The 15,389-nt window shown below is 42.7% G+C and overlaps 2 protein-coding genes across 7 annotated transcripts in view; both read right to left on the reverse strand.

Moving 5' to 3' along the window:
- TRPC1 (transient receptor potential cation channel subfamily C member 1) overlaps positions 1 to 5,007 on the reverse strand; it is a 69,376-nt gene extending 64,369 nt beyond the window's left edge. For 3 of the 5 annotated variants that reach the window (XM_081139286.1, XM_081139285.1, XM_081139283.1), the window contains exon 1: positions 4,741 to 4,832. Coding sequence is in view for 2 of the 5 variants with exons in the window: in XM_081139284.1 (XP_080995410.1) it covers positions 4,741 to 4,912 (172 nt within the window). In the remaining 3 variants the exon portion in view is untranslated. Of the gene's footprint in view, positions 1 to 4,740 lie in introns of all 5 variants that reach the window. The other 2 variants (XM_081139284.1, XM_081139282.1) reach the window with 1 other exon arrangement.
- A 3,534-nt stretch (positions 5,008 to 8,541) lies between these two features.
- PLS1 (plastin 1) overlaps positions 8,542 to 15,389 on the reverse strand; it is a 104,692-nt gene continuing 97,844 nt past the window's right edge. For both annotated transcript variants that reach the window (XM_081139297.1, XM_081139298.1), the window contains exons 15-16: positions 10,555 to 10,679; positions 8,542 to 10,305 (exon numbers count right to left, since the gene is read on the reverse strand). In XM_081139297.1, coding sequence (XP_080995423.1) covers positions 10,170 to 10,305; positions 10,555 to 10,679 — 261 coding nt within the window. In that variant the 3' untranslated portion in view covers positions 8,542 to 10,169. The remainder of the gene's footprint in view (positions 10,306 to 10,554; positions 10,680 to 15,389) is intronic.

Genomic DNA, 15,389 nt, shown 5'->3' on the forward strand with positions numbered 1-15,389 from the left:
ACAGGACAGCATCTCCATTACATAAGCTCCTATAGGATAGGGTTGCAGTCAGTTATTTCTTGGTGAAGCACCTTTCCAGAGCCTTAACACAACTAAGGACTTGATAAATATATTGAGATGATGACCTATAGAAAAGAGCAGCAAATTAAAATGAAATAAAAACACTGTGGAATCACTACAAAGAAATGCAAATATTACAGTACTTGAAACAGCTAACTGCTCAATGATTAGTCTGTTATTAACTACCCACTAAAATTTGGTGATTCAAGTTTTTGTTAAAATAGCAAAGAACCATACACTGTGGCAGCACTGGTGACCCCAAAAATTCTCCTGCACAAAATACTTAAATGCTATGCTTAATGACAACTTGGAAATGTCTGGGGAATGCTGTCTACAGTACGCTCCTTACCACCTCTCCTTTCTGCAGTTTCCTTCCCTCACAGCACACACCTTATTACCTTAGGTACCCTTGTTAACATAAAACTTCCGGGTACCCAGGAAGTCGTCGACATAAACTGCCCATTTCTCTGCACTTTTTCTTTCCACTGCCATCCTTTCTAAACCCTTCCAACACTTCAAAATCTCTTTTCAAATAGCTAAAAAAAAAAAAGTCACATTACGTATATTAAAGTAAGGTGTTATTAAGACAGCATCTTCCTATTACTTCTCCCAGAAGTGTTGCTTAGCCCAAAGAAATGCAAAGTTTATGTGGGAATTCAGGAGTCAAAGGGCCCTGCCTTACAATGCAGTAAGCCATACCACAAAGAAAGGCTCTAAACTACACTGAGCCAAAGGATAAAGATGAAATTCAGCTCTCTCCATCTCTCCTCGGACCTCAAGCTGAGACTTCAAGAAGGGCCTTCTGACTCATTAAATGCAAATAAAATTTCCAGAAAATGCTGTTCATGGGGATTTGGCAGGGACTGAATCCTTCCATCATTTCCTTTTCTACGCAAGAACTGATTACTGATTGCCAGCAAATTAAGGGGTTTACATGCATTTAGCTCCTGAATATATACTAAAAAATGCCATCCACTCAGCAGTTACTTTAAAAGAAATGAATGAACTATATTTACTTTAGGTGCTCCCTAAAAAACCATATTAACCCTTTCTCCAGCCAGCAGGCCTAAAGTAAACTATAGGCTCTCACATAAAAGTGGCTCAATACCATAGCAACGTCAAAGAGAGAGAGGAAAAGACATGGGTGGTTAAGTACTGCTTAACATTTCATAAAACCACACATTGGCCAGCTGTTGTTTCAATGAACCTTTACCTTTGAATTGCAGTGCGGGCCCAGATTTAACTTTCTATCACTGGCACAGGAGCTTTCAATTCACTTTTTCTTCTAAATGTTTTACAAAGAAATCAGTGTTGAATTTTAGACAATTCTGACCCATTTTCAAAATCAGTAACAGCCACTCGCTATTAAGTGGCCACTACCTGGATCAGCACTTAAGTAGGTAGATCTATTGAACTCATTTACATAAAAGCCAGCTGTACAAACTATAAAACTATAAAATCTTTTTTCCTCCTAGTTTTTCTTTACTCCTCAACCTGTACGTACCTGCAAAGGCCCACATACCCACTAACATCCACATAACCACCTCACCTCCACAATTTTGGAATTCTTTCTAAGTGTAACACATTATGAACGTTGTGTGCACAGAGAGTAAGGCTTCTAAATGAGAAGGATGAGAAGCACCAATGTTCTAGAGATTTGCTCTGGTTTTTACTTTAAAAAAAAAAAAAAAATCTTTATTGATTTCAGAGAGAGGAAGGGAGGGAGAGAGAGATAGAAACACCAATGATGAGAGAGTCATTGATCAGCTGCCCCCTGCCCACCCCCAACTGGGGATGGAGCCCACGACCTGGGCCTGTGCCCTGACTGGTAATCAACCGAGATCTCCTGGATCCTAGGTCAACGTTCAACCACTGAGCCATGCCCCGCTGGGCAAAGATTTTTACTTTTTATTGGACATATTTAATCCACAGAAATCAAGGTTTATAAAACATTCATAGAAAGCAAGTTTAATCTTCAACTAGTAAGTCCAAATGTGAACATGTGTTTTCTAACACAAACGATTTTCATTCATTCTACTAAAACTAGATCAATACAGCACAGTGGTTAAGAGTGAAGCTCAGGACAGATCCTAGTTCTGCCACTTCCTAACCAATGCAGCCTTGGGCCAAGTAATTTTAAAATTCTGCCAAGTCTCATTTTCCTCATTAGTGAAACAGGGGTCACAGATGTGGCTCACGGGGTTCTGAGGATGAAATGAGATCATCTATCCTAAATAGCTGTTTTAGTAAATAGTTTCCATTTGGTTTGATAAAAGCTCCAAAGTAATAGTGGAAATTACAGCTACTTCAGGAAATTTTCACTTGTAGGTTTGGTTTGGGTGACACTAAAAAAGGTTTAACAGTATTAGTGAACACAAACATGAAAAAATACTGCCATAACTCCTATTTATTTTTCCCATGTAAAAGTATACTGTAAGTGTAAGAAATGTCATTTTTCTCAGTCTAACCCAAGAGCTCATTTTACCACACCTGAAACAGAAAATACCTATTTACTCATTAAAATTTCTTTAATTTTATATAGGGAAAAAGCATGCATATTTACTTTCTACCCTCCCCCCAAAACCAAATCTCTCCAAGAATCTTAATGATGTTATAAAATGGAAAGTGACAGAGGGTACCAAGCTATTTCAACTGGCACTACTTGACAGGCTACAAAACTGTCACATAATAAAACTTCCCTCTGTTTGAGATGTCATACAATACTCTTAAACACACACAACACACAAGTACTTACTTGGACAGTGTTCCTCAATTTAACAGGAAATAAAATTCCCTTTCTTGACATGCTGTCTGTTTGCTCTAAAATAACCACACCTCAGTAAGCTGGGGACATGCAGAGGTGATATACTCCTTCTAGTACAACACAATCTTTTCCCTTCCCCTTGGAGAATGTTTTTAGTGAAAAGAACTCATACAATCCACTCCAATCCACTAAACAATTTGACCTAATCCACAGGTCATTTTTGTGAGGTATAACCTATAAGGCATATAACCTATAACTTATGAGGTATAACCTATAAGGTATATATTCTATGCTTCTTTACATTCCCAAGACTATTTAAAGCAGTGTCCATGGTGGACTTTAACAAATGCTTTCGTAATATAATTTAATACGATTACATAGAACATAAAAGTGGCTGACATAGGTGGACTTTATAAGTCAATGTGTCTGCAAAAGGTTACGTAAATAAAATCCTACTTCAAAAGCAGTAAGAGGTTGGAGAGACTGACACATTAAAAACACACTAGCACATACACACACAAGTCCTCTGAAGCTAATCTTTTCAGTGTAAGCTGTCCTTTGGGTTTATGTTTTGGAAATCTGCATGATCCTAACTTGAGTTTTCTAAGAAAGCATGGCTATTGGAAGGTGTGAAAATCAAAGGGAACCTCATTCGAAATGGTGTCAGGCCAGAGCGGTGCTCACATGCAGTACTAGAAGTCAAATTATAGGATGGATTGATTATCAATTACAGACCCTAAGAGAAAATTCCTCAACAGGAAATTGAGGACTGTCAATGGTAATAAGCTCCAAGATAAAAGATGCACATTGGGTCTTCTACGAGAAATTGACCACCCCAGCAACTCAGCCAATGAGAAACTATCATCACCCTTAACTCTCAATTTTTTCCAATGAAATTGTGTTCAGAACTACCCCTCTCAACTTCCTTTTTCTCCGTAAAACAACTTTCCTGTTTGTTGGACTTTGTTTTGCTTTAGAGCTTGCTTGTTCCAAATTGCAATTCTTTGCTGTTCCCAAATAAACCCATTTTTGCTGGTAAAATAACTTTTAAGGTCAACAAAGGTAAACTGAATAGACATAGAAAGAGAAATTTTACAGCATTTCACAAAGGAAGTAAAAGTAGTCTTAGGGCAATTTCCCTTTCCTTTTATTATATGTAACAAAAGAAAGCATGCTTAAGTGAAGAGACTTTGTAAGGCCATAAAAGTGATGAATCTCTAGTTTTTTTTGTTTTTTTAAGAAAAACATTAAATATATTCCACACTTTTGCCCTTTAAGTATTTTGAACTACCTTTACTTCTCAAAGGCGGCTCAGGATCAACAAATCTTCCTCTCCAATAACAAGCACGAACAAAGTTGTTCTGAGAATGTGGAGAAAGTTTGGGACTATTCCCTCCTCCCGTCCGTCCGCACCCAGGACACGGACATACCTGCTCCCCGTCACCGGTCGCCGCCCGCCCCGGCGCTGGGCGGCTGCGCCTGAACACAAGGTTACAGCGAACGCAAAACGCAGGGCGGCCGCGGCGCACGGAGCACCGTGGGCGAGGCCATGGGATTTTCTTACTAGACAAACCCTTTGGGCTTCCAAAAAGGGAAAAAACGGGAGCCCCTACGGGGACCGGGCCCCGCGGGCGCAGCAGCCGAGGCAGGGCTGAAGCTCGCGCCCCACGACGCCCCCTAAACACAGGACGCCGCCGGGGGCCGGGACAGGGGCCGGGGGACCGGGGGCCGGGGGACTGGGGGACTGGGGGCGGCCCCGGCGGCTCCGCCCGCGAGCCCCGTCCTCAGAGGGCGGAGGCGGCGCGGGCGTCCGCAGAGGCCAGGGGGCCGAGGGTCGGGCCGGGCGAGGGCGGCCCGGCGCCGCCGGCGGAGGACAGGGGCGCGGAGGGCGCGGCGGGCGCAGGGGCCGAGCTCACCCTTGTCGCACGCCAGCAAGAACAGCTTCTCCTGCAGCGTGTTCTCCTCCTTCACCTCCCGCACATCCTTCAGCGCCATCACCTCGCTCGGCGGGGGAGAGGAGGATGGGGAAGAAAGCAGGGAGGAGGAGGAGGCGCCCGACCGATCCAGGGCCGGGCACAGCGCCGCCATCGTCGCGCCCCACTGAGGGGACAGCCCGGGAGACGGGGGCTCCGAGCCCGAGCCCCGCCCGGCCGCCGGGCTGGAGAAGGGGTGGGTGGTTCCCACGGCCGCCTCCGCGCGCGGCCCGGCCGCCCCGAAGGGCGTCCGGTCCCCGGGGAGCCAGCACTCGCCCTCTACGGACAGCCCCAGGTCGGTGGCGGCGCCGGCGCGGCCCCGGGGCCAGCGGCCCCTCCCCAGCCGCCTGCGCCCCGGCCGAGCCGGTCCGCGCCGGTCCGGGGACGACAGAGTGGCGGGCGCCAGGGCGGCGGCCGAGCGCGGGGCCGTCCCAGGGCCGCCGGGGCCGCGGGGCGGCGCGGCCCAGAGGACGCGGGAGCGGCGGTGAGAGGCCCGGGCGGCGCTGCCCACGCCGGGTCCGGGGCCGCGGGAACCGCCGCGGAGCAGCGGCCCCGGGAGATGCCCGCGACGCTCTCGCGTCACCTTCCGCTCGGCGGGAGCGACGCCGCGGGGCGGGACCTGTGGGGGCGGGGGCCTCGCGGTGGGCGGGGCCTGTCGTGAGGCGCGGCCTCGGGCGGGCGGCCGGGCCCTGGAAGGCGGCGGGCTGGGGAGGAGCGAGCGGCCGGCGCCGCCTCCACCCCCCGGGCCCCCGCCGCTCCGCCCGCGGGGGGTAAACGTGCGGCCGCGCGGCCCGGAGCCAGTCGCCTGCGCTCCCGGACGCCCCCGCGAGCGGCGGGCTACGTCCCGCCCCTGCCCGGCCGGCCGTGCCCGCCGTGCCCGCCGTGCCCGCCTGCTCCTCCAGCCGCGCTCGCGTGGGGCCGGGCACGGCGTCCCCGTGTGCGGTTGTCGCCTGGGATTCGGGGGTACTGACGCGTAACCATGGATACGCGCGTTTAGGGCCCGCTCAATGGTTTCTTAATCTTCACACTTGTGACCCTGGCTTTAAAGATGAGTGCCTCTGAGGCTGAAGCTAACTGAAGCACGGGCGCTTCCTTGAAGGATTTTTCTTTAAAGAACACACTGACCTTCGGAAGGAAAGGGAGAGGGAGGAACTTCGGTGTGAACGCGGAGCAGCCGTCGGCTGTCTCCTGCGCGCCCCCTGCTGGAAACAGGGCCCCGGCCGGGCATCGAGCCCGGAGCCTTCCGGTGCCCAGGACGACACCCAAGCAACCGAGCCACACCAGCGAGGGCAGTAATTTATTTTCTTAATCAAGGTTTTATGTAAAGCAGATTCTTGCACCTTTGAAATCCAGGGCTGGGGAAAGACTGGAAATTCTATGGCTTGAATAATTATTGCTTCCCACAACCAACCATACAAAAATCTGAATTGTGCCCTCAGGCTTTAGGTTTTTAAGGCCATACATAAATTTACTTTGAAGTTATCTTGTATTTGAGGGAAATACCTCCTGTTCAGGTCGATTTGTTCCATCCTGTCCCTGCCAATACCATCTCCCAAATTTCCTAAATATATCAACCCCCTCTTTAGATACCAAGAGGCCTACAAGACATAATTGTCCACTTTTCCAAACATTTTCATGTGTTAACTTCGAAATAGTGGAGTATCTATTGAGTCATTTTAGCCTTTTTTTTAAAAAAAAGATCTCTAGTAGATCATAAATTTCCCCCATTTTATACTGTTGAATTCAGTTCCAAATTTGTGTATATGGTGGAATGTCAGAGTTGCTCACTGTAAAATTTGTGGCCAGTGAACACAATGGTACATGTTTGGGCTTATGTGTGTGAGCTTACACAGTAAAAAAAAAAAATTATACCATATATTTTTTATTATTAATATGTTTTTATTGATTTCAGAGAGAGGAAGGGAGAGGGAGAGAGAGATAGAAACATCAACGATGAGAGTCATTGATCAGCTGCCTGCAGGCCCCCTGCTGGGGATGAAGCCTGCAATCTGGGCATGTGCCCTGACTGGGAATTAAACCATGACCTCCTGGATCCTAGGTAACTGGGAACTGAACCATGACCTCCTGGGTCCTAGGTAACTGGGAACTGAACCATGACCTCCTGGATCCTAGGTGACTGGGAACTGAACCATGACCTCCTGGATCCTAGGTGACTGGGAACTGAACCATGACCTCCTGGATCCTAGGTGACTGGGAACTGAACCATGACCTCCTGGATCCTAGGTGACTGGGAACTGAACCATGACCTCCTGGATCCTAGGTGACTGGGTACTGAACCATGACCTCCTGGATCCTAGGTGACTGGGAACTGAACCATGACCTCCTGGATCCTAGGTAACTGGGAACTGAACCATGATCTCCTGGATCCTAGGTGACTGGGAACTGAACCATGATCTCCTGGATCCTAGGTCAGTGCTCAACTGCTGAGCCTTGCCTGCCGGGCTACACAGTAAAATTTACTCAGTCACAGAACCGCTCTAACTACAACTCATCTAACAGTTCGAGTGTTTGAGAGTAAAAATTCAGATGGCTCAAAACTATACATACATTTTTAGATCTATTCAAGCTTCTGGGTTTAGGTGATTTCCACAGAGGCTGGGTTAATTTCTTAGGTTCAGGGGAATTCCAGCCTGCTTTAGCGGACAGACCTACCAGGCATTCCAAAGTATCAGAGGGCTTTTCTTCCTTCAAAGTAAGGCAGAATTGCAACTGCATCCTGCTCCTCAGAAGTCTTGGGATCATCTCGGATGCAGACCATTTTCTCTTTGGTGCATTCTTTAGCTAGCATAAAGTGGGGATGTATTAACATCCCCTATGTGATGTTTATTTTGGTCTGTAATATGGAGACCAAGGATGGGGTTTTAATGAACAATGGAATGCAAGATTCAGAAGTAGCACATTACTCAGAGCAACTCACCAATCCACAGGCTCAGAAGGAGAGCCATCTGAACTCCAGGGGAGAAAATCCAGATTCAGAACTAGTCCTGTAAGTAGAATAGGCCCCATCTACATCTCCAGACCCTGCACCTCGCCCTGACTACTCCTAGGCCACATTTGCCTATTTCTTTTCCTAAATTCCTACAAGACTCTTCCTGCTTCAGAGCCTTTGCATGTTTTCTGTGCTGAACACTTATCGCCCAGCTCCGCCTCTCATTCATATTGTCTGAATACACATCCTTGAAAAGACCTTCCTTGACAACTAAAACTAAAATAATGTTCATCCCAGTTCCCAAGTCAGTCTCTATCACATTATCATTTTATTTCTCCCATTGTGTCATTATCTAAAATTCACATTTGTTTATCAGCTGTCTCTCTTCACTAGGATATAAGATTCATGAGGTCAGGAAACTTTGTCTATATTTTTCTTGACTGAATCTCGTGTGTCTAATGTCATACCAGGATCATAAATGACTAATTTATGTTATTGAATTGGTTGATTCACTAGAATCACTTCAGTACAAACTAAACTTGTAGTAATATGCAACTAGTGTTTACTAAATTTCTTCATGTTAAAAGATAACCACAGAACTACCTCACTCCCCAAAAATAATCTAATAAACTTTTTTTGTCTTAATAATTAGTTTAGCAATTAGTTTTACTAACTAGTAATTAGGAATTTTGTTTTAGTAATTTTAGTTTCTCTTTTCTGGAAAATAATCTTATGATAGATTAATTTTCAAGGTTGTATATTTTTCTTTAAATAAAATAAATACTGACACATCTGTACATACACAGAATTTTTATTAAATATACTTTGTGAGAAAAAGAACATGCTAAAGTGCTAAATTTCATGTAAATCAGATAATTTAGTAAATATAACAGTGAAAAAGATCAAAGGGGGAAACATCACTTAAATCTCACAAAAGAGTAAGAACATATCTTTGTCATATAAGAAAACAATCTTCAAAATATAAAAGGAACATAAATCTATCTTGTACAAGAATATACTTCATAGTTCCACCTGTTGATAATTTCAGTTAAAAATTATAAACACATGAGCAGTCTCACTCTTACCAACATGTAAATTTTAATCAACGGTATAAAGGAAAGTTACACTTGTCATTCACACTGACATAAAGTGACAGCATTTTTGTTGCACAGCAGTTTCACTGGCACTAACAGTGGGAGATGAAGAAAGTAGATTTCTGAATTCAGTTGTTATCAAAGAATCTCTCTACTCCTAAAAATTCAGACAAAAATAGGTCTCAAGCTTAGCTGTTCCTAAGTTACAAGCATTAGCCAAACATTGCCAACTTGTAGGAGGCTGTGGAAAACACGTGAAAATGCTCCATGTCAAATAGCAGCTTTGTGTTACTTTCTGCTAAAGAAATTCAGTGGGCATGTTCTAAATTATTTAGGGCTTCAGTATAGATCAAAATTAGCATCTGTAACATGAAGCTAACATTATAGGGTCAACATGTCCTGAAATTCTCTAGCCAATGTTTGGCTATAAGTATTTGGAAGAAGTCAATCAAAAATAACCATATGCACATCAAAAATGAATATTTCTAAAAGAACTTTTCATGTACCAAATATCTACAAACTGAAAAGTACACACAGTGGGGCACAATAAATACTTAATGGTTGGCTGACTTACCAATTGTACATACCATTTAAGAAAAACCATGTAATTCAGATGCAAAATATATATACACACAGTTCTCTAATACCATCCTACCAACATATATATGCTGCCTGTCATTACTAAACTAGCATATATAAAGTATCAATTCAGTTAAAATTAAGTTTTAAGTAAAGAGCTCTGGCTTCTTACATAAGAGAATGAACTTTAGGGGTTACTCAGGAATTAGTTCTCATATGTAAAAAATTTAATGTTACTAGAACAATACTTGTCACTTAAAAGTTTTAGACAATATAGAAATTTACAAAAAAGTTAGAGTTTAGACCACTGCACATAGAAGGGGAAAAACAAAGTGATTAAACTGGACTATGATTTTGAATGCATTTATGATCAAAATTAACACACACACAAATCAAAATACATTTCACAGTAGGACTTGCAAAAAAATTTGTATTGATCTCTTTTTGAACCATGAAAAAGAATAAATTAGTCTTGTTCCAATCAGACCTTCAGGAAATGAAAATAATCATGAAATATCAGCGTGATGATGAACACATTCTATTACCAGTATCTACTAGTAAAGTAATTGTTATCCAAAGAGGTCGACAAACTCTAACTAGTATGAACAGGATAATGAATTCATTAGTGAATTTTACAACTGTTTTGAGCATATAGATAATCTCTGGTTTTATACCCACTACATTTCAGAATTCTGTAAACTGTGAGGCAATTCCATGTGTTTAACGTGGCAGAAAATCGTATTAAATGTTTATTTTATTCTGTTCAGCCCCTTTCCCATCAAGCATGCAAACACCGTCATGACCATCTTCGGTTTCACTTCTACCAGGTCATCAGGTAAGGCGTATATCCGGGCACCGATCTTTCGAGCAACTGAAATGGCGTATCTTGAAAAGACAAGAAAAATATCTTGGTATTTGTTATCTACTGTGTTTTCACTTAATATATGTTAACAAAAGAATGAAATGTTTTTGTAAGATTTAACTTTACAAAAAGGTTAAGTTTATGAGTATTTAAATCACATTCCCTACAAGTTCTACTTAAAAATGTGAATTTTAAGGACATAGTAACCTTGCCTGTTTGGATTTAAGAAATTAAAGGGCCACTATGTTCTAATATAAACAATAAAAGCTTACTTAGCGTTGTTCAGCTTGTCCTCGTCAGAGAAGTCTTCTCTCTTTACCATTTCTTGACGAACTGCATTTGGTGCAATGGCATCTATTAAATCCAGGACAGGTAAACTAGTGCTAATAGATTTGTCCTAGAAAATGAGGAACAGATGAACATTCATATCAGACCAGAAGGTCATAACCACAAAACTGAAGGCAATTTATAAATTTTCCTTACACTTAACATTCAGCTTCTCTGTAACCAGCACACATCACAAACCATTGACAATACACTTTTCCTTCCATCTTTACAGAGCTTACAGTGTAGACAGTTGTCACCATACCTGAGGTTTCGGGTGTGACAATTACTAAAGTATGCTAACCACAGTATTCATTCTGTAAAAAATAAACAAGTTTTGAAAGGGAGAAGATGATTTTTAAATGAATAGTTTTGAAAATTCTAGTAATATATTTTTTAGACCATGGATTCCTAAGCCTTCACTTAGTATTTTTCAGAAAGAAAAATGATAGTGGGAAGGAACCAACATTTACAAAGGCACTTTTCTTGTTGTTTTACATGTTCGGTTTATTTAATCCTTGTAAATCTGGTGTTAAAGAAATTATAACCTCTCTTTTCCAGAAGAAGAATATAAAGTTCTGAGAGCTCTAGTGAATTTTTCACACAACCAGTGAGTACAGTCACTGTTTGGACCCATAACTGCCCCACTCCAAGGTTCTCTCCATTTCTGAAGCCACCTCTAAGACCAACTACAAATGGGCAGCTAAATTTTAGTGGACAGAGCATTGCAGCCGAGGTTAGAAATTCTGGTCTGAGTTGATTTTACCACTCGCCAGTATTTGAACAAATGATCTGTTCTGTCAGCCTGCAGAGTGGCCGCTGTTGGTTGCCTCTCCAGAACCCACTCCTTACTACTTTCTGCGCCCTAATGGAAATCACCTTTTGCTGTATCCACACCTCCCACGCTGGACATGTACTCCAAGGAAAGCTGACCCCATCCACAGTCCCAGGGCTGTCCTGAATTAGTCTAGGCCACGCATTCTGAGGTTGGGCTGATCAAGTTACTCTTTTATGTATAAAGCAGACATTCAGTAATATCTAAGTTACTAAAATTTCATGGGGAGGGGCGCTTAGGAAGAAAATGTCTAAAAAGACTCCTGGGGTGACAAATAATGAAAAAAATGTTTGAAAAACACTAGTCTAAGCCAAATAGAGTGTAAGCCACATTGATTTGATCTGATTTGGGCCTAATTCAACTTACTGTGAGGCCCTTATTGTTTAGAAAGAGATGGAAAGCCAGCAAGCCCTTCTCCTGGCTGTGAATGGGAAGTAAAACTGCAACGGGAACAATCCCATGACCAGGAGGAGAGCCAGCTTTCGGGTGAGGTTGGCACTTGATGGCAAAGCGGAGCTGGACAAAGCCTGAGTCCTGAACGACACTCTTCAGTGACTGGCCCAACCAACCCTGAATCTACCCTATACCTCTGGACTTCTGCTACTGTTCCGTGCCTTTTCTTTTCGTTTAAACCACTTTAAATTGGGTTTCTGTTACCTGAAGTCAAAAGTATTCTTTCCTAATTACTACAATGGAAATGTCACAAGATTCCGGGGAATATTAAGATTATATAAGTGAAAGCATCCAGCACAGTTCGTAGCCAAATGTCATTCTTACTAAATGTTTGATAAAACAATGTGAAGCCTGTTGAAATTAGAATAACAGACTGCTCTCTTGGCACATGACCTATGAGCCAAGGCATTTATTAACTTTAGAAAAGTTAGTTTATATTCTTCATTTTCAGGAATGTTCATTATATGAAACATTCGTGGGGGTGAAGGAGAGGGTAAAAATAATTAGGGCCCTTCAGTCTATCTCATGCTGGTAATTGGGATATGGTTTTTGGCATTTTCTCTATTTCTGAAAAATTCTCATGCCTGTTTTTTCAATGGGTAGTCAGTCTGCAAACCACCTACATGAATGTCATCTGAGGTGCTTGTTAAACGCAAAAACCTATCTTTATACTCAAATTAATGAGTCTCTAGATGGGGCTAGGAACCTAAATTCCTAATAAGCTTTCTAGATGTACACCTTTATACTTGCTAAAATTAACTTAACATTTATGTAATTCTATAATACATTTATAATATCCATGTGCTTGCTTTTTATAGTATTTCTGTGGTGATTCAAAAAATAGAAAAGTGGCTTAATTGTGCTATCTGTTGATTACTTATTGACGCCTCTGTGAGGGTTTCTTAAGTTCGGGGAAACCTGCTCCGCTCACTTGCTCTGGTTTGCGTTTCAGTTCCCTGGGTAGAGCCGACGAGGGTGCGCCCGCCGCCCCGCACTGTGGGGCCCCCGGTAGCTCACACGGCCATCGCCTCGCGCACGCGAAGAAAACGGGTAAGTTCTGCGCTCAGCAAGTTTTCGGTACACGACACAGCGTTAACTAGAGCCACCACGCCATACGTCAGGTCCTCAGATCGCCTTCATCTCATGGCTGAGCCTTTACACCCTTTGTGGTATCGTAAATATTTCCTCACTTAGATATAGGAAGCAAGGGTTTTCCCACACATTTCCCTATGATTCACCTTAGGAAAAAGTTTTATTGGGTTGAATGAAAATTTAACTTTTGAAGATTATATCGGATTCCTTATTGCCTTATTTTCAAGAAAACAGACCGATCTTCCAACTCCTCTGATTTGTATATTATCGGTGAAAAACATTTTACTTTTGCAAAGGAAGGAGGGGTTATAGTAAAACCCATAGTTTGGTATATAAATATAATTTCATCATTTTTCTTTCCATGTTCCTTAACTTAATCATAAATAAATTACTTAAACAAAAATAACTTGCAGAATCTTAAAGACAATTAGCCTAGAGCTCAGCTTGATTTTCAAGATAATGAATTATACCATCTTTTTTTCTTAATTTGATTCACACTCCTATTAGAACATGCTGGCCCATTGTTCTTCCCGTCATTTTTGAAAATAAAAGTGGGGGGGAAATGTTGTGGCTGCCAGGATTCCCTAAAGAGCTCAACGGGCACCTTCCCCAATGTGATCCCTTTGTATGCCGGGGGTACCGGTAGCTCAGCCAGCCCCATTTACGAAGCCCTTGATATGTGCCAGGTACCACTGAGCACTTTACATTTGTTAACTTGTTTAGTTTGATAACAAACTCAGAAGATAGATACTACTAATATCTCCATTTTAAATATGGGAAAACTAAGGCATAGAGAAATTAAAAATTTGCCCAAGGTCACACATATACTAAGTGGTAAGCAAGAAGTAAATTCAGCTTTATTCATCACGAGATGGCCATTAGCTGCTAGTATAAACCACCAAGGCTTCCATAAGACACGTGCCCTTCTCATGGGCTCCCTGCTTTACTTAGCTGATTTCCACAGTATTAATGACACCCACAGGATTCCAGGTTCCTTCTCTGCCTCCTTGCCCGAGCAGTGAGCCCTTTGAAGGCATTACGTGGCCACAGTGACCAGCAAAGCACCTGACAGATGGTAAGCTCTGAATATAGGGGTGGGCAAAAGTAGGTGTACAGTTGTTTGTACAGAAGAAGAGAGAAGGTTATGATTATTACAAAAGCTTTATTAACTCAAAAGAACATCACAGTGCAACAGCAAACCTACTCTGCCCGCCCCCGTGCTTAGGGAATGAATGAGCAAACACCACGCAGCTAAGTGGCTGAGCCGAAGGCAGGCCCAGGCCACAGACCCCACAGCTTGACTTTAATCCTGCATCAGACACGCCGGCTGTGACAGCAGACAGGTTAGCTAACTTTCTAACGCTCACCTTTTCGTTTATATAGAGTTGAGGGAAAAAAGAAACAGTAATGTGTAAAGTGCTCAGCATAGTGACACATAGGACTCAATAAATGGCAATTAGGAGGATGGTTATTATTATTGGCTGATATATCACCTCCTTATATTCTTGGTGAGGGGAAATTACTTGGCAACAAAAAGGGATAAATTTGTCTTTTCTGACATTTCCAGGTATAGCACTGCTTTAATTGTGGTTCTTATTAGTACCACTTATAGCTTTCAAATATAATGCCTTCTACAGCTGGAAATGCTTCCCCCCCCCCCCCGACTATTTTCAGCATTCGCTGCCACATTTCTTAACCACTTCGACTCTAGAATTTTAATATCAAGCACCTGCTAAATGCCCAGCACCTCTGCAGTATGTTTCTGCCACCTCCGTTTTAAGTAAAACCATGCTCTCAAGTCTACTTTTCTCAGTGAATTCTCTTCCCATAAAGCATTTGTGCACACCCATTTTTCTTTTTTTTTCTTTTTTTTCCATTTTTCAACTCTCTCTTTTATTCAACTGATCGCCACGTCTCTATTCCCAGTTTTATTACCTCCTTTCATTCAACTCCTCACTTCCTAAAAATTACCTCAAATTAACAAGCTTAAAACAGAATTCAGCTTCTTTTCCAGAAGGCAGCTGCACCTCATGACATCCCCATTTTTGTAATCATTTGTTTTCCATTTACCCAGGCCCCCAAATCAAGAGTTTTAATTCCTCTTGCTCTTCTGTGCTTCCCTAAATCAAGAAGCCCAATTCATACCTGTTCTTTTACAACGGCAAATAACTATTCATTCTTAACATTCTCGGAGCCGACCCCTAACTCCAGAACCTTCACTTCATACCCTGAGTTCAGCTTCAGTTTCTTATGCACTGTCCTTGGATTTAAACCATCTGCTCACCACCTTCAGAACAGCATTCCTAAAACAGTCACTTTTCTTACATCACTGCCCTTACCAATATCCTTTATTAAGGCCAGACTCCTCCACAATATTAACCCAGGCTATATCTTGCACTATGT

Source organism: Miniopterus schreibersii (genome assembly GCF_964146895.1).
Source record: "Miniopterus schreibersii genome assembly, chromosome: 5".
Classification (NCBI taxonomy): Eukaryota; Metazoa; Chordata; class Mammalia; order Chiroptera; family Miniopteridae; genus Miniopterus; species Miniopterus schreibersii.